Raw genomic sequence first — 21,432 nt, forward strand, 5'->3', positions numbered from 1 at the left:
TCCTTCAAACATTTATATATGCTTTTTTGGTTTTAACAACAAATGATGAATGAAGAAATAAAAACCTAAATCGATCAAAAAAGCATTCATTTTCTGGTATGAAGGAGAGATCTAAAATCTGAATCATAGAAAAAGCAACTTGATATACACCTTGACCAAGGCATAGCAATGTATTTCTGCCATTATGTAGGGTTAGCAGCCCAAATAGCATCATCACCCACTAATGTCAAGCAAGCAAAATTGCCACGACATCAATGTTATATCCAAAGTATAAGGATAATTGCATTGCACCCAAAATGACACAAACTTTCATCCTAAGCACATCAAGTATAGTATAACTAGCATTACAAAAAGATATATCCTCTGGCTTCTCTCCTTTGGTCGGGCGTATGCATTACTTGAGGAGAGACCTTGTAAAATGCTCACGTGCAGTAGCCAATGCTTGACTTATTGTCTGGAGAAAAACCAAATGCGTTAATATGATAGCAATGGTTATTGATATTTCACTAGTTAAAGAATTCACTTCTGCTTTCCGGGGGAAGAAATAATCACGAGTAGAAGCACTAAAAAGAACAGAATACCTGCTCAGACAAAGGAGCTCCAGCATCTATACTGTGACTAGCAACCTTCCCCGTTATAACATTTGCATCAGTTTCAAGAACGACACTGCACAAAGATAGAAACAATCAAACAAGATGAGCATCCCCGCCCACCCACACACACACACACTCCCATTATTTTCCAAGGATCACCATCTTCTGTTATCTTTCTTTTCCCTTGAATCTATATCTTACCCTATTTTCTTTTTTCATCCAACACATCCAAACATAATTGGGTGAACAAAAAATCTAATTCCTGTCCTTCATGTTTTTCTGCCTAATCTTCTCTCCCACATTGTTAATAGAAAATGTCACTGAGAAATTCATGAAGCTAAATTGATTCAACATCAACTACAATGAATGATAATTCATACCCGCCATCTACAATCTCATCAAGGCATAACAAAATAAGATCTAAGTTCTCCAGTGCCTCCTTCTTGTCCACAGTGCCCCTGGAACAATGGGTAGTGAAAGCAAGGGAAAGAAAGTCAAAATTAGGCATGAAAATATCAAACACATATGTATCAAAAGATACTAATAGTGGAAAGTATTATGAAAAAAACCTAAGGAGGTTTCCAACTGCATCAAAAAACCCCTGGAGTACTGTGGCCAAGATAATCTCGTTTTCATTTTCACCTCCAGTAACAAAAAAGTGAAGGTCTTGAACGAACTTGTACACGACAACATAGTTATCAAACATTGTTATCTCAGCTGTAAACAAAAAATAGCAGCGCCATGTTAAAGTAGCAGTATGAACCAACAACCAACCAATTCTAACCAGGATGTTTTCTCAACCACCCGCATAAAATCAATGAAAACTCATTTCAAAACAATACATCCTAGAAAACCCTTTACGACAAGCAAAGGGCCTTTTAAATAATCAAACCCGAAGAATTGAACCATTCTCAACCTTTCTAATCATCCATTCGATATAATGAATGTACTCCAATCAAACGAAATGTAAGGAAGCATTTATTCTTTTCCTAACAAAATGTATGAAAGCATTAATACAAGAAACATAGTGCAGAAACTAATTTACCTTCGGTACGGGCATTAGTCTTTTGGGTTTTGGTAAAAACAGCTTTCTCAAAGGCTTCCTTAGCAGAGTTTGTTGGCCAGTCATCTGAATAATACTTAACAGCTATTCGTTTCCCCTCCGAATCCAAAAGAAGGATGTTTTTAATTGAAGGGCATAACTCCTACAAACCAGAATAGCAAAGCTCACAAAAGAATTATTTTCTTTTTCATCAAAATAACAAAGGATTCCACTAAGCAAGCTTATTAAAAATTAAAAAAAAAAGTTACATTCTACTATAATGTCGATTTAGTTTCAATTTTAAAATGCTTTTCTGGCTCTCCAATTGAGCTTAATTTAAAGCCTATAATTTTTTAACTCTAAAAGAAAGAGCTTGGATCTGAGTCTAACTCTTCGAAAGATAAAAATCATATAGGAAATTAAATTCAAATCCGAGGCAAATAAGTTTAGATCTGCGCTAGAGATAATCGACTCTAGCCCAAGCAGATCTCTAAAACGCAAATTAGATTTCTTTTTTTTTTTATGCTTAAGGTTGGTAGAATGTAAACATAAAGAGTGCGTAGATGAAAGAGATAAAGAAGGAGAAAGAAGCTGACCATATTTTTCCCGTTTGGCAAGATTTTCTCGGAAAAGATCGGATTTTTGTTTGACAGATGTTATTTGTAAGCTGTAACTGTGACCGTTTTAAGCGACAAGACCGGGACGAGGGAGGACATAGGTAAGTGCAATTTATTTATATTACCATCAATTTAAAATTATTTGTTTAAGCGCATCATTGTTTTCAGTATTTTTGTTTTGGCCCTAATACTTTATACTTATTAAGTTAAAGAGGTAATTATCCAATTAATTGGACAATTGACACCATACTAGCAATAGAGATGTTAATTTTTCTTAAACAAATTGTATTTCCTTGGTAACATAATTATTAGAAAATCTTAATTCTTTCTCAGGTAAACTGAAATTTGAGTAAGGTCAAAATATAAGTTTTATTCCAATTATTTTTTTTAATTAAAAAAATATGTTACAAATAATTCTATTAAACATTTCAATTTTTTTCCATTTTATATACTTAGTAAGAACAAATGTGTCGGAACCTTTATTCATAAAATATTTTAAGTGCAAGGGAAAGGGTGGGATAATGGAAAAGTTGGGGACCAAATAAAAATTTTCGATAAGCTTCTGGGGCGAATATTTGAAATGAATGCGCAAAGTTTCAGGCGTTTCTTGATTCTGTTCGAAACAGTAGGGACTGTGGTTTTGGGTTTGGAATTGAAACCCAAGCACCTTCAAGATTGACCAAATGATTATTCGAACGCTACGGACTCCTCCTTTCTCATTCTCTAAACCTCAGGTACCTACTCATCAATTCAGAACTCTCTTCCTCTCTCATTTTCCTTCCAATTTTCTGCTTTTATTTTATTTTTTTCAGGTGCGTTTCGCATCGTATCAAATCCTTTTGGGACCTCATGGACGGTAATTTCCCTGAAAAGTTTATTTTTTTAATTGATCATTGAATCTGTGTTGCTGCTTATCAGCGTATATAATCATTACATTTTTGTTTTCCCCTTTTTTTTTTGGTTTATAGTATGGTAGATGCGAGTTCATTTCATTGCAATTAAGTTCTTAATCCAGATATTTGGCGAAGTGTTAAATATAAAAATCGAGTTTATTATAGGGGGTATGGGGGGTACTGTAACAAAAATCAAAATACTAACGTATAATCTAGCTGGAGTTCATTTATTTTCTATTGATTTGTAGATATTGGAACAATAGTAATGAAAATCTTCTTTCAATAATTTGTTTAATCTGCCCTTTGTTAGAGAATTTTATTGTATGAAGATGTATTTTCTACGTATATGCAGTTTTGGTACACAAGTGACTGAGACTCTTCCTGATCGTACCGGAATTTCATCAAATAGGATCCCGGTTTATGGATTTAGAACGTTTTGCATTGGCACTGATAAAGGTGTGTGATAACCACAGGCCATTTTGAAACGTCAGTGATAAAATGCAAAGCTGCATACAACTATCTCTCTGTTTCTTTTGGAATCAATGCGATGTCTTTGTGTTCGTTATCATGCCCTATACCATTTTGCCAAAGATTTAAGACCTTCCTTTCTGGCCCTTTTTGAATTCTTATTTGATGACTGCTTTTTTTGGAAGAGGCAACTGAAGCATTTTAATTATCAAATTCTGGAAAATATATTGTTTACATTTTTCAAATGGTTGGTTATAAAGGCTTAAGTGAGGCTTTGCTATGTTGACATACTATACTTTGTGAAACAGAGTGCTTTTTCATTAGTCTTAAATGGACAGTTGTGGCAAAACAATGTAATCTTAGTTCTTTGGTTCACTTTAGTTCTTATTTTGAATTCTTTGTGAAACCCGTATGGTTGGGGCCTAAAATATCCATTTGTCTTGCCTCTCCATATGATCTTGCGCATCATCTTGACTATCCAGAGTTTAGAAAAGTAGGACTGAACTTCATTGGCAGATGTTGGAGGAATAAATTGGCTATCTGAGGTGTGATTAAAATGGTCCATTTCCTTGAAAAAAAAAGACTTTCCCTGAGACCATGCTTTTTAGTAAACCTGTAGTGTAGGCTGATACATGGTTACTTTTCTTTTCCATACTTTTTGGTCTGCTTGTTTGTGTACTATATATTCAATCATTGATGGTTGATGTGTTGTTATGAAATTATACTTGATCATGATGGATGGTTCTTGTTGTCTCATGTGGTTTGTTGGACTTTTTAGATTTGTTGACAAAGAAGTGTGTACCATGCAACTCAAAGGATCTACGCCCCATGACTGAAGAAAGTGCAAATGAACTAATTTCAAAGGTATGTTGTTAATTGTTAATTAATTTTCTTCACTACATAAACCAAAATTTCTTTACCATTGAAGTTTTGATCAGGTAGATGGTTGGAGTTTGGTAAATGAAGGTGGTACATTGAAGCTAAAAAGGTCTTGGAAAGTGAAGAGTTTCACCAAAGGATTGGAGCTATTTCAGCTCATAGCTGATATTGCTGAAGCAGAAGGTACTTTGCACAACGTTTTTACTCAATGCAGATCTCTAGTGGGAGATTATGACTGTGTAATTGACTTACATGGAGATTTTCGTTTTTACATGGATGAGTGAAAGTGTTGTGGTTAATGCAGGCCATCATCCAGATCTTCATCTTGTTGGATGGAACAATGTAACAGTTGATATATGGACACATGCAGTTGGTAAGAATTATCTTGTCCATGGAAATACTCTCATTTTCTGTTCTTCATTTTGGCCCTTTTTTTTGTCTGTTTTCACTTGTTCTGCAATTTTTACTTTTACAGACTATTCTAACAAGGATGATTTCTATCTATTATTTCTTTGTTCATGAAATACCATGGCTTTATTTAATTCCTGCATGAAGAGAAGCATAACTCTTCCGCTTCTTGCATAAGTTGCAAGGCATGCCATCAAGTTTGATCAATACTTTCTGTACTATTTAATGTTAAAATGGGTTCTGGGATAGAGCTGGCAAACTTTATCCAAGTGTGCTGGAGCTAAGGGTTATAGATCTTCTCTGACTTGTTACTGCTAATATCTTCAATATATATCAAACAAGATTGCTCCTCTTGAACAGGTGGACTGACCGAAAATGACTTCATACTTGCCGCCAAGATCAATGGGCTTGACCTGCATCATCTCCTCAGAAAGAAGGTTACTGCTGGATAGATCATCAGAAATTTTGCAAGCTCTTGAACATCAAACCATCTGCGCAAATAAATTTCTTTTCAGTGTTTAAGTTTAGAAGTCAGAAACAACAATGTTAGGCTACTTCCTTCTTCTTCTTTTTTGAATGTTTGTGGTCAAGATCCATAACTTGGTGTTAATGCTTTGTTATATTAACTGTTTATAGAATTAATGAGTTTCCAAAGGATGTTTTTTCTTTTTTTTTTGCTCTTTGCATTAGTCTTGCCTCTAAATGAGAGCTTTATCTTTAATGCTGGAATCCTTGACTAAACCTGGTGGCCATGCCTCTCAATTTCTCTCTCTTTTTGGAACCCTAGCAGCATTTGTCGAATCATGCATGGATATAATGCTTTGCATAACGATTGGTGGGAGTGGAGACAGAAGAGGCAGCAGCTTTAAATTGCTTCTTTTTTTAATATATATCAAGTAACTATCATTGATGGATTAGTTAGACGTATCCATTTGTGGTCAATAAGAAGCGTGGTAATGGCTGCCCCAACAAAGTTGTCACCCACTTTACTGAAATCTGAGTGGATCATTGACGACAACACTATTTTTGCTGCGTCTCCAACTAAAACCGTTTAACATGCTACGAATCCATGCTTCTCAATACATTACATGCAGAAAGCCTTCTTTTTTGGCTTCCTAAGCCAAAAAATAAATAAAAGAAAGGTATAAGTCCATTATTTGGTGATTGTTCTACACATATATTTATAGACAGCAACAAAATGTTATAACGAGTAGTTGAAAAATGAATGATGGCCATCCACTTCGACCACTTTTATGAGAGAACCTTGTGATTTTACAATACCCTCCACTGCCTATAATTGTTGGTTTTTTTTTTTTTTTTTTTGCACATCTACAATCTTTACAACATTGAGAAGCTGCTGAAATCCCAATCCACGTTAGCGGGAATGATTTAAGTTGCTTTGTCACTCAAGCAAGGGTTTCCAGCTTTTCTGAGTGCAGACAATAATCTTCGAATAGGTGGTGGCATTTCCGGCATCCATGAGATTGTGATCAGACATCAATATCTGGAAAACATTGGATGTTCACTTGTTACAATCAGAATGGAACAAATGAAAAGTGAAGTAGAAGCAATTTAGCCTCCCACCTAGTACGCTTTTATAGGGCAGACAAACATGTTAAAAGCTTTATCCAGATATCTTGTCCAAGAAAACCTCAAGGAATTAATCTACGCCAAACACAATCGCTCCATATTATAACCCTAGCAATGTTCGGACTGCAAAAACTACGGTAACATTCAACATGCATCAAACTAAACTTTTCAATTAAATGAAATATGAGCAACAAACTATTTCAAGTGTTTGGTTGTTTAATTTCTAAGGAGATCAACAAGTTTAATGAACATGAACCAGTGCACAAACTACAAGGCAAACGTTTGCTGTATTCGGTTCACATGCCAGTGATCCTTCCTATCTTTACACTTGATACACAATTCAATTTTCAAATAATATAACTCAATTCTCCAAAAGAAATTATTCAAACTCCCAACTATATTATACTAAACTCTGGTAACAAAATCGTATCATCATACTCTTAATAGGACTGGAAATATGCATTTGGTTTTCGATAGTGGGAACAGAGCCAAGTCAAACAATTTTAGATGAAGTTTAGGCTCAGGAGGGAGAGGTAAAGCTTCAACAGTTTGAAAATTCAAAGGACTATTCAGGTTTCAAAAAGTCAACATCAGATAGAGTAGATAGTAAACATTGTCCAAACCACTAAAGAAGTGGACTTAGGTTTCAGGTGATTTGTTATCGAAGGCCTTCTTCTCACATATTAAGACCTCACTCTGATCACTTGTAGCAACAAATCAGATGAAATTCACCCCCCAAAAAAAAAACTAGGAGGGGCTCTTGAATTAAATACTAGATCAAATGCAAATGCTATCATTTAGATGCAAAAAGTTATAAGTAGTACACCATAGCCTCAAGGTGAAGCAAGAAATGAAGCACTTTCATTAATTTAGTATCATAGGACAACAAAAATTCACTTCAAGTCTTCAACTACTAGGATGCTGTCACTATAAATACACAATGAAAATGCCTCACCTTCACCTCAGATCAAATAACCACCTAACAACTAAAATGCAGTAGTAAGTAAAAGTGTTTCAAGTCCCAAAACAGAAAAAGATTTTATATTTCTCACAAACAAAAGAACTTCCCCCGAAATTACCAGTGCAACTATGAAAGGAATTTAGCACCAAATTAGAGGAATTAAGTTAATTAATTACCTCAAAAAATCAATGATTCCTCAATTCCCAACATCACTTTGAAACAGGCTTTTGCAACAAAGCAGTCAAGTAAACTTCCCCATTCTTCAACCCACTTGAATCCGTCTTATTAGCAACTGCCCACTTCACTTTCGTATACCAAGCTTCCCAATCAATGGCCCATAAATTTTCTCCAGATCCACTCCCTTACTAAAGAACCGATCCACCCACAAGTACCCTCCTCCTCTCAGCACTCTATCCACATCGTAAAACATAAACTCCATCACCTTCACCGGTATCCACCTGTTCACCGCCCTCCCACACCGGACCAGATCCATCGTCCCGTCGAAAACCGGCAACCTCTGCTGCAACGGCACGTGTATAGGCACCAACCCTCTTAAGGCCACGGCTTCGTTGTAAGGTGCATTGACGTTCATGGTAGTCGTAGCATCGTAACGTTGTAGAATTTTTTCATTAAAGCAGCAAAGGTTCCAGTTCCGCCGCCTATGTCAATGCCAAGACGGATCACCGAATTGGCTGACTTGGCCAATTGCATGAACTGGTTGATAGGAAGATCGAGTTCAGAAGAGTATTTTAGCAGGGAAGACCGTTGAGCGTTGAGATCGAAACCTACGGGGTTGTTTTGTAAAAGACAGGCAAAAGATTTACATGAGTATTTGTTCCAGATTACAGAAGAATCAGGGAGGGAAGTTGGGAACGGGTTCAGGGAAGAGAGGAAGAGGGTTTTGAGGGGTTTTGAGAAGCAACGCCGACGTGGAAGTGGGTGGCAACCGTTGAGAATAAGCGTTTCTTGAAGGTCAGGATCATGAGGGCAGATTGAGAAAGGAGTGTAAGTCATGTATTTATGTAGAAGGTCAGGGTGGTTGTGGCAGGAAGAAGCAATGGGGGCGATTTGGGAGTAGAGGAGGAGATCCTGAGGTACGGTGGAGGTGGGTTTCGCTGTGGTGGTGCGGTGGAAGGGTTATGGCGCGTGAGGTCGTTGATGGTGGCGCGTATGGTGTTCAGCTGGCGGAGGAGGTGGTCCGGGATAGGGCAGGTGCAGGAGGTTTGGGAGATTGGACGGTAGAGGAGAGGTGATAAAGGGAGAGGATGTTGGTTGCCACCATGGCCAAGAGAGAAGGAAGTTCAAGCCCATGGTGAAACCCATTGATTCCGGTCTTCCTCCTCGCTACTTCTTTGCTAACTAGGATGTGCTTTGAGTCTTGGGTTTTTCTCGATCTCGGTGCTTTGCTTAGTTACTTCATGTTTTGTCCGGTCTTGATTTCGGAGCTTTTACTAGTTTCAGTTCAATTTTCACTTCTCAATTTCTCCCTTTGGTTTTCGCACAACCTTGGGCATTTTCAGGAAGGAGGTTTTGACCAGATGCAGCTGATGTGATACTCCTGTAGGGTAGCGCTTCAAATTTGATCTGCAAGATTGAATGTGAACCGCTTGTTAGACACGAGTGGGGTCACAGAAGCCCCCACATACAATCCTCGATTTTGATAGGAATCCAAGCGGAACAGGAAAAGAGCTGTCGCTACTCGCTTGCAATTTGCATGGAATGGAATGGATCAGTAGTCAGCGACTGTGAAAAAAATAGGCGCTGCTGCTGTGCTGCCTGCTGGACATTGTACCTTCGGTGATGAATATATATATAAAGAATGGGAGGAAAGACTGGTGGCACGTGAAATCGGGATCTATCGTCTACTTGGTTTTGTTAAGAGCAATCGCATGCATATTTTATATTGTTTTACCTCTAAAACAATAGGATTTGGGGAGCTGTCCCCCTCGTTCTGGGATTTGTTGTAACTTGACAATGACGCCGAGGAAAGCTTCACTACTATTTGCTACGTTTCCATTTACTTTTTCCTTTTTACCACTCATCAGTGTTACCTGAAAATGTACATGGTAAAAGATCAAAGAAATTGGAGTATCAAAGCACAATGATTCAACAGAGCATCGGCTCCTAGATGTCAACAGCCATTGGATCCTTGGGATTTTAGTTAATGGATTCGAACGTTGAGCTTGGTTTAATTCAATCAATCTTTCATTGTCAGGTTGTTGACAACGATTAATGAATTGCATTCTTATTGCGATGAAAAGAACCTCCATTTTGTCTTCTTTCTAGTTTAATCTCTAAAAGTGGAACTCCCTCGAAGAAAATACTTCTAGGAAAATTGGACCACGTTTTTCCTGCGTGTTTTCTTCAAGTTTTATCCCTCAAATGACATAAATAATTCAAACGACAGCGTTTTTTCTTTTTTTTTTTTATGGCCAATTTGTTTTTTTATTTTAAAAAATAGAAATTCGAACCCTTTTTTTTAAAAAAATAGAAAAATCATATACTTCTGTATATTAATGCAGTTAGTGAATAATTTGTTATTTTTAATCTAAAACTGGAATATGATACTCTACTAAAGGTTTAAAGTTATGGGTCAAGTTGGATCATGTCTCTATGAGTTGGGCTCAAAAGAAACTCGACTCACTGAGCCCTTGCAAGCCCAACTCAATGACACTTTCAAAAAAAAAATAAATAAATAAAAGGCCAAGATTAAAGCGAAAAAAGTGGAAAATCGAACCACCGGCGTGGGGCCCACCCCGCAGAAGTGAGGAAGGGCTTAGTTTTAGAGACAAGGATCGCGTCCCGCTAAAGCTAAAGCCTGCTGTGATCTCAAACGCTCAAAACACTATTCACTCTCTCTCCGGTGAAGAAGGCCTTAACCTGCTTTTAGGAGGAGGAGGAGATCCTAATACTCTCCGATCCATGGTACTCTTCTCATTTTCATTTCTTTTCTTACTAAAATTTCTCAGCAACCAAACATTTCATTAGGGTTTCACTCCTGCGGTTCTTGTTCCTGTCTTTGTTTGAAATTTCCTTACTACTTGATTTATTAAAGCTTTCACTTTTCTTTTGGTGTAATGGTAGAATGGATTTTAAATTAGTGAGAAAAGGGATAAATTTAGGTTAATTTGTTAGTTGATAAATGCTAATTCCCTGTAATTCTGAGGTCTAATGTAAGTAGATTAAGTTCGTGCAATTTTGGGTTCTAATTTTTCTAAATTTTGTAGGCTGATCCTGAACTAGAAGCTATTAGACAAAGAAGGATGCAAGAGCTAATGGCTCAACATGGCGCGGTGATAATCTATATCTTCATTTAATTTATATGAAGTATAGTTGGCTTGCTTGGGCTTTTAACTTAATGATACTAATTAGATTTCACTGATTAACAGGGGAATCAACAGAACCCTGATCAACAGACAGCTCAGGAAGATGCCAAGAGGTCAGTTCTTGTAGATTCGTTTTGTTTCTAAATTGTACTCTGTTTTAAGAAGTTTGCTTGGGTTCAATCAAATCATCGATTTGACAATTAAAAGCCATTAATTTAGGGAGGCAGATGAACGAAGGCAAATGATGCTCAGTCAGATTTTGTCCTCTGAAGCTCGTGAAAGAGGTAAGTTTGTATCTCAATTCACATTTTGAGTTGATTTAAGAAACCTGCAGTTAATTGCTTGTGTGTTTGTAGTATGTGCATTCTTACAAGGAAGTGCATACTATTCTAAGTTATTTTATCTGACTATGAAGTTTAATGTTGCATTTTCTAGATATGAATGCACCTGTTAAACCTTTGAAACTAGTTTACTTGTCTAAAGATGTCTGTTTGTCATCACGTTTGTGAATGGTGAACTTATATGCTTTAGAAAGTGTGCTTATTAGTATTTATTTATATTAAAAAGACCTAACTTGGGTCTGGAGTGTTAAAAATTGTAGGAGACATACAATTGGAATTCCCACAAGCAAAGATGTTAGGATGCTGGGGAAGATCTTGATTTCTAAACATCTTTTTCTGTCAAAAATCAAATTTGATCTGTTCTCTTTGATGATTAAGGCACAGCTTGGATTTGAATTATATAGTATGAGATTTGAAAATGTAAAAGTGTTGAAAATCTGAATTGAATAGGGTTCAGTTCTCCTGAGGATTTTTGGTGGAAAGTTTAATAAAGTTATGATGTGGTTTTATCTTTGTATCAAACTCCTATCAGTACAAATATTCCATAAAACCCGGTGATATATTCTTATGCCATCACAGCCCTCTCCCTCCCTCTTCTTTAAAAAGGTTAAAAAGGAGAAGAAGAATATGATGATGTGATGAAGGAAAAAGAGAAGAATGAATCAATGGCAGGCATATGGGACGGATACAGGGTTATAGTCATACACATTCTGCTCTCTCTCTTTTTCCTACATATAATCCCTGTCAGTTATGTTCTTTGCTGATATATATCTCATGCAGTTGCTCGAATTGCCTTGGTGAAACCTGAGAAGGCAAGGGGCGTTGAGGATGTTCTACTAAGGGCTGCTCAAATGGGTCAGATAGTTGAGAAGGTGTGGTGAAAGTTGTCTCATTGCTATTAAGGGGTGCAATTGTTATGCCCCATAACTGTAGCTTAGCTTAACAAATCTCTAAAATGTGTTTGGTTGAACCCATGTGAAGGTTTCTGAAGAGAGGCTTATATCACTGCTGGAACAGATAAACACCCAAACAACTAAACAGACTAAAGTCACAGTAAGTCATCACATGTTACTGCTTGCCTAATTTTACACCAGTTCATAGTTTGAAATATTTTGAATTTTCTTCTTTTGTTTTGCAATCTGATTTCTCAGATCCAGAGGCGACGGAGTGTTCTTGATGATGATGATTAGTTCAAATGTGAAAACCTGGGCGTCACAAATCTCTGAGTCACTGCCTTTTTATGGTTGTATATTTATGGAATTCATGGACCCACTTTTAGTGGGTTTTTCATATTTGAGACTGTATTTCCTTTGCAATGCTGTGTTGTGCTTTGTTGAGCAATAAACCTGGTCGTGGGTTACAGTTTAATGAGTTGTGTGAGAATGGTTTGCAACTAGAGTATATATGCCAGAGCTGAGCCAACCAATGCTTCATCTATAAAGTAATTGCTTGGCTTTCTTTCTCTTATATTTCAATCAATTAGTAATATGCTATTGTTTAGTGAAATCTTAAGCAACCCAAAGTAGCAGACAAAGTTGGTCAACAGTATCCAATCTCAATTTTTCAATACTTTAACAGCACATTAAGGTTGGACTATGTTTGGAAAACTGTCCTATAATCTACCAAAAGACAACAATCTTATCACCTGGATCCTTTGATGCCATTATCGAATAGATTTGGTTATACTAATAGCCATTAATCATTGCTTTGTCCTTTGCGGCTCTAAATTAATCAAATTGCAGAAAAATTTGTAACCCGGACCACAGAACAGCTTCGCATGCCTGTTGCCGGTGTGGCCGAATCGATTTTCACTGTGACCGAATCAGAAGGAAAACCTTCCCTTGATTAGCGCAAACACCTCCACACCGTCAGGCACGTTTCTGAAGGAGCGCGTGCCTTTAGCATATTCCTCTCCCCGAATCATATCTAAAGAGACGTCACAGAAACTGCGGAGACAGTGACACTTTCTACCTGGGAATCCTTGTCTACGTGAGATGTAAAATAGATGTTTCGTTTTACTTCTGTAGGACTAAACCGAATCAAACTCTGGCTCGTTCGTCCATCTTCCGCACACAAATGCACGATTACTCGCGCAAGCTTTGGATTTGTTGATACTTTTGTACTTCAAACAACTTTGATCCTTTTGGTGACAACAAAAGGAAACGTGTTCGGTTCCCTGTTCATTTATTTTTTCCACTTCATATCCGCACCACCGTGTCTTTGTCTTTCTCTCGTCACAAACCAACCGATATTCCAATAACTGCTTCTTCTTTTTTTGGTTCATCAGACGATTCCATATGGAAAATGATTCTTTGCTTCCGTACGTAAGTCCCAGAAAGAATATACCGCCACCGCCACACCTCTTTCCTCTCCCAGAAAACGATGAAGTCTCTCTCCCTCTCCCTTTAACCCCATCAGAATTTAAAGATAGACTCATATTTGGCCCATCTCCTTCCTCTTCTTCTTCTCCAATCGAACCATCTCCAATTTTTGATGCCTTAACTTCATCCCTTAACTCAACCAAACCTTCTTCTTCTTCTTCTCAAGAAAACGTTATAAATCTCCAAGACCCTCTTCTGCAACAAAACCAAGTAATTTCACCCGCAACAGCTTCATGGTTAATAGACCCAAATTTCAAATGGGAAAAAACCAATCTTCACCGGTCCAAAACTGCGCCAGCCATGGCAGTTTTAAATGATGTCCTCCATCCTTCAATTCCCAAGCCTCAATTTGGTTCCCAATCTATTGTAAGACAAGCATTTATTCTTTTAGTATTATATTTATCATTGGGTGTTGTTATATATTGGTTTAATCGTCGTAATTTTGTGGCTCATGAAACTCACCCTGTCGTTGATGCATTGTATTTCTGTATTGTCACAATGTGCACAATTGGATATGGTGACATTACTCCTAATAGTGTGGCTACCAAGTTGTTTTCAATATTATTTGTGTTGGTTGGATTTGGTTTTATTGATATTTTGCTTACCGGGATGGTTAGTTATGTACTTGATTTGCAAGAGAATTATTTGTTGAGAACTGTTAAACCTGAGGGTGAAAAGGACTCCGCCAGATCTTATATAATCGATGTGAAAAAGGGGAGAATGAGGATAAGAATGAAGGTGGGATTGGCATTAGGAGTTGTGGTTCTTTGTATTGGAATTGGTGTTGGTGTTATGCATTTTGTTGAGAGTCTTGGGTGGTTAGATTCATTTTATCTGTCTGTTATGTCGGTTACCACCGTTGGTTACGGTGATCGAGCGTTTAAGACATTGCCTGGTCGGATTTTTGCTGCTATATGGTTGCTTGTTTCAACCCTCGCGGTTGCTCGGGCATTTCTTTATTTGGCTGAGGCTAGAGTAGACAAGAGGCATAGGAGGATGGCAAAGTGGGTGCTTGGTCACGACATGACTGTAGCTGAGTTTCTTGCTGCTGATATGGACAACAATGGTTTCGTGAGGTATAAATTTTTCTATTAATTTGGTTCATGCTCTAATTGTTTATCTCCGTCTTGTTATCAAATGGTTGTATGCTTGAAACTTATTGGTTGAGGCAATTACCTAAAAGGTTAATATACTTATTTCAACCCTTGCTCTAGTTTCCTCCTTTCCCCAGTAATTGCTGTAGTCCTTGTAGTTCATTAGTTGACATTTTATTGCGTAGGAAAATAGATTTTAGTTTTGTTTCAGCTTAAAGGGTATGAACTAAGGTATTTAACTAAAACTTGAAGAGCTAAGTTTGGATTCATGATAAATTTCATATGTTTCATGTATAATATTCGTTCAATTGCTCAAATTTTAAATAACAGATTCTTAGTTCCTAAACTCTTTTGATGCATTACTTCTCAAATTAGAAGTGGATATTTATTTCAAGGCCCTTTTTATTGGAATTGCTCTATATTCTGCTGTCTGAATGATGTATCTCCCTTGTGTGTGCAATTTTAGATGCCAAAGCTGCCTTCTCTGATTTACTCTGGCTGCTATGTCTATTATGATCTTCTCAGTCAAATTATGATTGTCATCTTCACTGTTTATTATCCCTTGCACATGACCTGCTCAAAAACACTACAAAAGATGTGCCTGAATGGCACCTTTCTTTTCTGAGATCTGGCATGAACTGGCAGAACAAAAAATTTTCAAGTAACCAATCCCAGTAATTTGGTATTAAGGTATAGTATTTGAGTTAACTTGATATTGTTACTTTTTGAGGCCTTGAACAGACTACAGAATTGTGTCTTACAAATTTGAGCGCCTTTGAGATACTTTCTTGGGGACAAACTGAAGCCTTTTGCATTTTGAATTATCTTATAGTGCTGCTTCTTATTATGCCGCTAGTTTTTTCAACCAATGCTGTTTACCCGTGGAATAAAATTTATGACTCTTTAAACCATTTATACATTAGTCTAGATGATTACAACCAAGATCAGCATGTAGTTGCTTCTTTGATGCAGTAATTTGGTATCCATTGGTACTTTCCCTCTGTTTCCCGTGATAGGTAATGATTTAGTGGCTTACATCATAAGGTGTTTGCAGTTGTAAGATCATAGCCTTCTGTTTCTCAATCTCAGTGCTCACTGGATAGAAAACCTGATTTATTTCCTATCTTGCAGACTTGTCATTTGTTGCCGTTCATTGGGACTTGAGTGCAAAAGCTTATGATTATGTAACAATGATTGAAGTCCTAAGCATCATTAGAATACTGGATGCTGGTTGCTGGATATAGTTTTGCTCTATTCTCTTGCATATCCTCAGCAATTCTAATTCTTAAAACATTCTTAGTCATTTGTATACCAATATCTTTGTATCATCTCTAAAGTTCCTAACTTATTCTCAAATTCCATTTTCATCTTCAGTGTTGTTAATTTTTGTTCGTTTGTCATGAACTGATGTGTTGTTTAGTTGATTCATTGTTGAGTATTAATATTGGTCTATGCATGCAGTAAATCAGAGTTTGTCATATACAAGCTCAAGGAGATGGGAAAAGTATCAGAGAAAGACATTCTGCAGATCTGTGAGAAGTTTGACAGGCTGGATGCTGGCAGCTGTGGAAAGATAACTCTTGCGGATCTTATGGAGAGTCATCATTGATATGCAAGTATCCTTGCTTATAATATGCCATAACATTGACAGGTGCCATAGAAAGTCATAGATTCCATCAAATCATCGGCTAGAGAAATGGCTGGTTTGCATTCAAGGCAAGCAAATGATACTCATGCGAATCTTTATGCCTGTTCAGTTGGTCCTGTCCCTCGCCTGTACTGTCTATTTAATAGATAAACCATCTCCTATTCCCATTTTAATTGTTTCCTTCTTTTTCAGTGTAGAAACTGGTCAGACAATCTTGGCCAATGCCATCTTTTCAGCAACTTGACTCATGTGGAACTGGATAGCCTTTTGTTGCTCGGATGGTTGGAAAAGATGGACAAGTCTGCAGGCCAGTGGTATATACAATTTTGTACAATAATTCTTTACATAAGCTAATTGCATTTATTCTTTTGCTGGTATATACTAGCTTTTCTCTTTGCATTTAGAGTGTATTAACAATGTCTTTAAAACACCCAAAGAAGGGCCTCATCTGTCTCACTGTATCTCTGGTGTCAGATGTTATGTTACCCACATCTTGTTCGGTTCTATTTATTCGTTTGAAAAGTAGAAAAAAGTATCAATATTATGAATAGGATGTAAGACAAACAATAAAGTTACAAAGCTTTCCAATTCGAAGAAAAAGAAGACAAAAACTAGCAGCATAGGTTTTAAATAATTGTCGCCATGGATTCAGATTGCAACTTCAACAACTACATAAAGAGGAACCAATGTATAGCATTTCAGATAATCAAGCAGCCTAATCTGTAATAAATATCTCCAATTCAATTAGAATTTGTTCAGCTCTGGTTGACAACTGCAAGTATTTCTGGCCACAAATTTCCTACAGGTAATTAATACCAAGGCTGAGCTGGAAAAACTACATGTCATAAGCTTAGGGACACATTTGAGGTTAATGTCATTCCTTTCGGTTTTTCTACTTTCTATTCTGAGAAGTGATAAAAAGCAAGAAAAAATAAATGGGCGGTTCTGTGGCTTGAGGTCTAATCCCCTCATGTACTCATTAATGGTAGCACTTGGAATCTTGCACTGACGTAGTTAATGATGTTGGTCTTTCTTGCTCAACATGATGTTGTCAATTCCATAGTACAAGCCGACACACTGGTTTAATTTGGTACCACCTTGACTTCTGTTAACTGGAAATTGTGAACGTCAGCCAGGCCATTCCACCTGGACTCAGGACCAGCAATTAATGCCCGTTTTTCTTGATTAAAAAAGTCAATCCCAAGTCCTACGTTTATCGATTTACACTGGGAAGATGGAACCATATCCAAGGGAAATCAAATATTAACCCTACGGTTATAAATTTTAACGCACCAAGTATAACTTTTCTCGAATAAAAATGGAAAGAGGAATTCATATGTTCATTGTTCTTGAGTCTGTATTCATAATTCACACCTGTTGTTTGTAGGTGTACTAATTTGACCCGAACATTGCACACCCTGCTTCAAGTAGTTGGAACTCCTACAATCTTTGACAATATAAAGTGCATTCTAGTTTTCGTATAAGCTCTCTTTCCCACTCATTAATGGCAACTCCTGTTATTATCTTACTGATTTGGCTTATTCAAGCTTGGGACCGCAACCCCATATTCTTCTTTTATTGTCATTTGTTAACAAAAAGTAAAAAGCTTCTTTCTTTTTCTTTTTAAATTCATGCCTTGTACTTGCTTCAATTGCTTGAGAGTTGAAGTGTTTAAGGTGACTTGGAATTATTTGGCACCTAGGAACATATTTAACCTTTTAAGGCTTTGAATTGATGCAAGTGTCCGAATAAGTAATTTAGAAGAGGCATGATACCTCTAAAACATCTCCTTTACGTTCACACTTTGGGTTAGGTTGAACATATGGTAAAATGTTCTTAATTAATTTGATTAATATAAAGGTGACGACAATTAGTATGTGTTTAATTTAAACAATTAGTGTTAATTGATTCTATTTCGTCATTAATACCCCAATACTAATCTAAGCCATATCTAACCTACAACATATATATGTGAAAAGATGTTACATGCATGATAAGAATATATATATATATATATATACATATATTCTAAATTGTTCACACTTGCATATTGAAGATATAAGGATGTGAGCAAGTCAAATGGCTTATTATACTTGAATTCAAGAATTCAAACAGTTGAATATTTGAATCGATTCATTTGTCATCTTGAGTTACTCAAACTTGATTCAAGTGGATTGTGGTGAGCTTGACCAAGTCTTTCAAAAATTTATTTTCCATGTAATAACAGAGCTTAATAATCAAATCGAACTCAACTAGTTGAGGCTTAGTTACCATGTCCACTCAACTTAATTCCATTCAAAAAACAGGAAAAACTTAGAGAATGCGAGCCCATTCTCTTATCATCATTAGATTAGTGACCTTATCGGCCGCAATTATTGTTGAAATCTTGGATTCTTGTAGCAGTTTTTTTCTTTCTTTGACAGAGTCATAAAGGAGAGAGTCAAAATTTTTATGTTCATAAACATAAGATTCAGACTGTTTGACTGTTGTTTTGTATTAAAAAGACCAGCTGATTTCACTACTAGTACGAATGATATCCAAGCACACCCAAGCATTGTTGTTTGGAAAATTCGGAAACTTAGCCCACAAACAACAATTTGAGAGGGGAAAACGAACCCATCAATGGAAACTTTACATTGAAGTCAAGCCTCTCTCTCTCTCTCTCTCCAAGGTGCACATCATATTCATCATGACAAGACGAATGAAATTGGGTGCAATCTTTTCTGTGATCTACCAGGAGAAAAAATTCAGTGAATAATTAGTGAAGAAAATGTTTGGTTGTTGAACAAACGAAAAGTTTAGCCTTTAGACCATGTCTTCCGTAAAGGCAACTTTATGTTTACATTCAAAAGTTCACTTGAGTATAAATCCTTTTGCAATCCCACAAGAATCCCATACATTCACTTTCTGATGCTGGATAAACGGCAGCCTGACTCAAAAAGGCTGAGTTCAAAGTCTTGGGACGCTCCCCATTTGCTTACTTTCTCCTTTAAATCTTTTCGGTTTTCTCCCACGGTTTTAGGGCATGAATTGGAGAATCAAAAGCAAACCCTTTTTAGTTCCAGTGAAGTGGATTGGACTGTCTTCAGCTCTGATCTTGATTGTGTGACCAGGAATTGAAATTTGATTTAGCATGCGGCGTTTACCAATGAAAAAGAAGGAGAAGAAGGAGAACAAAAAGTTAATAGTTTGATTATAATAAAGTATGCATCACGGCATCGTCCAGTCAACTCAAGAAATTGGTGAAAGTTGATGACTTTATCAAACAAATAATACATAATTAATAATATGTTTCTTTGTCCTTTCACTTCACTATCCTTTTCCATAATTACTAGTTGGTAAAATGGTGGGACACATTATTAAAGAAAATATAAATATAAAACTTAATGAAAGTAGGAATGAATTATTTTAAAGAAATCGACACTTTAGCTTAAGTAGTTAGAATCAGTCAAAATTGTTTTTGACTGCTCAAGGAATCAAGCAATGGGATAAGACCTTTCACATTAGAATGCCCAAGTTAGTTAAGCTTGGGAAAAACAATATATAAAGGAAAAGAAAAATTTCTCGAGTGTTTGGATATCCAATAATTAGACGGAAGAAAAATTAAAATCCGAGAATTTCATTTCCCCTTTTTTTTCCCTTCACATTTTCCTGGAATCGAAAGGCGGAAAGAAAATATTTGGTTTTTCCAGAGCTTAAAATCTTGATCCCTTTGGAACATTCCAAGTGGAGTAGATGGTGAATTATGATTGGTACACGCTGACTTTCCCTTTCCAGTCAATATTAAATAAATTTTTATAAAAATGAAATCTAAACAATACATATATATATATATATATATATATATATATATATATATATATATATACTAAAGACTAACAACTCCTATTAATTACAGTAAACACTAATTCGATTTAACTTTGATTGTTCAACCATCCAAGATTTGTGCACAAATTCACCCAGAAAAAATGGTAGCACTAGCATGCCTAACGTAATTAAAGAGAATAAACATATATATTATATGCTAAAATTCGGAAAAATTGACCAGACTTGTACTCCAAAATTAGGAAATTAAGTCAATCTTAGAAAGGAGGCAAATTCTATATTCTCTGTTCCTTCACTATCACACGAATTCCACACTGAATTTCCAAACATTTTTTCCATGCAAACCATCCATCCAAACAAGCAAGTTTCCTTTTTGGTCTTGAACACAAGACTGCCTACTTTTCACCCTTCTTTAAGTAAACAACTAATTTAGGAAAAAAAAAAAACTTCATTTACAACTGGGATCTCATTTTCATTCAAAAGTATTAATTGCTTGGATTGTCATTAAATGGAAATCACATCTCCAAACATATAAATGAAAAAAAAAATAAAAAATTTTCACAATTAATGAATTAATTAATTGCAGCTGTTCAACAACTGCTACAATCACCACCAAAAAAAAAAATTTTTTTTACGCACTTTATAGGAAGTTTGCGTAACGCAAACTTTCCTATTTATAGCTTTGAGAACTACTGATTCCTACTTTATTGTACCTCTCTATTTTTTGTTTAGCCAATCGGTAAAGGGTTTCTTTATCTACGTTATTGGAGAATAATGATGCTTGTTATATGCACATTTTGATGTCAATTGATGTTAAGCTCAAGATGTAATTATGCACCAAATCTAGTTAATATCTTCACCTTTTTTTTTTATGAATTTACATCCGAAATGTCATCTAATGATAACTGGCAATGAATCTCATTAAGATATATATATCATAAAGATTCAAAATTAAAATCCTAATTCAAAGATTTTAAACCCATCTTCGTTTTAGTAAATATTTAATTTGTTTAGGGTTTTTGAGCTCCAAATTGATGAAAGTGAATGGTCGCAGCAAATCAATAAAACGTGGTGGGATGATGTGGAAATAGGGGGAAAGCTTAATTCTGGCTGGAATTAAGGGGAGAGTTGGCTTGCAATTGCAAACCCAAAAGGGTCGACATCCAAAAGATTCTTTTTCCAGTACACACACCTAACCAAAAACCTGCCCTCTTCCATATTGACACAGACATCCAAATTTTTCCCATATTTTATGTCATGTATAATCGATGCAATTTATTTTAAAAGGTCAACAATCTCATGCTCTTTCTCTTTTAAAAAAAAAAAAAAGAAAAGAAAAGGAAAACCTCAAGCTCCTTCATCAAAA

The 21,432-nt window shown here is 36.2% G+C and overlaps 5 protein-coding genes across 6 annotated transcripts; 3 read left to right on the forward strand and 2 right to left on the reverse strand.

Annotated features, from left to right (window-relative positions):
• Positions 1-112: 112 nt before the first annotated feature.
• On the reverse strand, positions 113-2,343 carry LOC110423763 (coatomer subunit zeta-1-like). The gene is made up of 6 exons (XM_021438113.1): positions 2,232-2,343; positions 1,639-1,798; positions 1,163-1,310; positions 974-1,051; positions 582-666; positions 113-454 (listed from the first exon to the last, which is right to left on the reverse strand). The coding sequence occupies exons 1-6, from the start codon at positions 2,232-2,234 to the stop codon at positions 395-397; spliced, it is 534 nt and encodes a 177-aa protein (XP_021293788.1). The 5' UTR covers positions 2,235-2,343; the 3' UTR covers positions 113-394.
• A 441-nt stretch (positions 2,344-2,784) lies between these two features.
• LOC110423762 (Transcriptional coactivator/pterin dehydratase) lies at positions 2,785-5,570 on the forward strand. The gene is made up of 7 exons (XM_021438112.2): positions 2,785-2,986; positions 3,065-3,108; positions 3,498-3,601; positions 4,392-4,477; positions 4,552-4,675; positions 4,797-4,865; positions 5,261-5,570. The coding sequence occupies exons 1-7, from the start codon at positions 2,936-2,938 to the stop codon at positions 5,350-5,352; spliced, it is 570 nt and encodes a 189-aa protein (XP_021293787.1). The 5' UTR covers positions 2,785-2,935; the 3' UTR covers positions 5,353-5,570.
• Positions 5,571-6,032: 462 nt separating this feature from the next.
• LOC110424279 (S-adenosyl-L-methionine-dependent methyltransferases superfamily protein) lies at positions 6,033-9,561 on the reverse strand. The gene is given in 7 exon segments (XM_021438827.2): positions 6,033-6,404; positions 7,628-7,767; positions 7,770-8,054; positions 8,057-8,558; positions 8,561-8,658; positions 8,661-8,744; positions 8,747-9,561. Coding segments are annotated over 6 exon segments (1,104 nt in total). The 5' UTR covers positions 8,775-9,561; the 3' UTR covers positions 6,033-6,404; positions 7,628-7,660.
• A 659-nt stretch (positions 9,562-10,220) lies between these two features.
• Positions 10,221-12,585, forward strand: LOC110424371 (double-stranded DNA-binding family protein). Its single transcript, XM_021438925.2, has 7 exons — positions 10,221-10,376; positions 10,679-10,744; positions 10,841-10,890; positions 10,997-11,061; positions 11,899-11,990; positions 12,100-12,171; positions 12,270-12,585. The coding sequence occupies exons 1-7, from the start codon at positions 10,374-10,376 to the stop codon at positions 12,306-12,308; spliced, it is 387 nt and encodes a 128-aa protein (XP_021294600.2). The 5' UTR covers positions 10,221-10,373; the 3' UTR covers positions 12,309-12,585.
• Positions 12,586-13,041: 456 nt separating this feature from the next.
• On the forward strand, positions 13,042-16,858 carry LOC110424734 (two-pore potassium channel 3-like). Of its 2 annotated transcripts, none has more exons than XM_021439389.2 (3): positions 13,042-14,575; positions 16,055-16,309; positions 16,434-16,858. In XM_021439389.2, exons 1-2 carry the CDS (start codon positions 13,416-13,418, stop codon positions 16,200-16,202), a joined length of 1,308 nt encoding a protein of 435 aa, XP_021295064.1. In that variant the 5' UTR covers positions 13,042-13,415; the 3' UTR covers positions 16,203-16,309; positions 16,434-16,858. The 2 variants fall into 2 exon arrangements, with proteins under 2 accessions (XP_021295064.1, XP_089641041.1); XM_089784915.1 differs by having other exon boundaries at positions 16,439-16,858.
• The last annotated feature ends 4,574 nt before the right edge of the window (positions 16,859-21,432 follow it).

This window comes from Theobroma umbraticum, unplaced genomic scaffold (genome assembly GCF_002168275.2).
Source record: "Theobroma umbraticum cultivar Fairchild unplaced genomic scaffold, ASM216827v3 scaffold_204.0, whole genome shotgun sequence".
Lineage (NCBI taxonomy): Eukaryota > Viridiplantae > Streptophyta > Magnoliopsida > Malvales > Malvaceae > Theobroma > Theobroma umbraticum.

Bases quoted from the DNA above. Each gene is read 5' to 3' on its own strand.
- LOC110423763 (XM_021438113.1), bottom strand. The intron at 1,052-1,162 runs GTTTTTTTCATA...CCATTGTTCCAG, and splicing joins GCAGTTGGAAACCTCCTTAG to GGGCACTGTGGACAAGAAGG. The intron at 667-973 runs GTATGAATTATC...ATCTTTGTGCAG, and splicing joins GATGAGATTGTAGATGGCGG to TGTCGTTCTTGAAACTGATG.
- LOC110423762 (XM_021438112.2), top strand. From the start codon at position 2,936: ATGATTATTCGAACGCTACGGACTCCTCCTTTCTCATTCTCTAAACCT. The intron at 2,987-3,064 runs GTACCTACTCAT...TATTTTTTTCAG, and splicing joins TCTCATTCTCTAAACCTCAG to GTGCGTTTCGCATCGTATCA. The intron at 4,866-5,260 runs GTAAGAATTATC...CCTCTTGAACAG, and splicing joins TATATGGACACATGCAGTTG to GTGGACTGACCGAAAATGAC.
- LOC110424371 (XM_021438925.2), top strand. The intron at 10,891-10,996 runs GTCAGTTCTTGT...CCATTAATTTAG, and splicing joins GCTCAGGAAGATGCCAAGAG to GGAGGCAGATGAACGAAGGC. The intron at 11,062-11,898 runs GTAAGTTTGTAT...TATCTCATGCAG, and splicing joins CTCTGAAGCTCGTGAAAGAG to TTGCTCGAATTGCCTTGGTG.
- LOC110424734 (XM_021439389.2), top strand. From the start codon at position 13,416: ATGGAAAATGATTCTTTGCTTCCGTACGTAAGTCCCAGAAAGAATATA. The intron at 14,576-16,054 runs GTATAAATTTTT...CTATGCATGCAG, and splicing joins GACAACAATGGTTTCGTGAG to TAAATCAGAGTTTGTCATAT.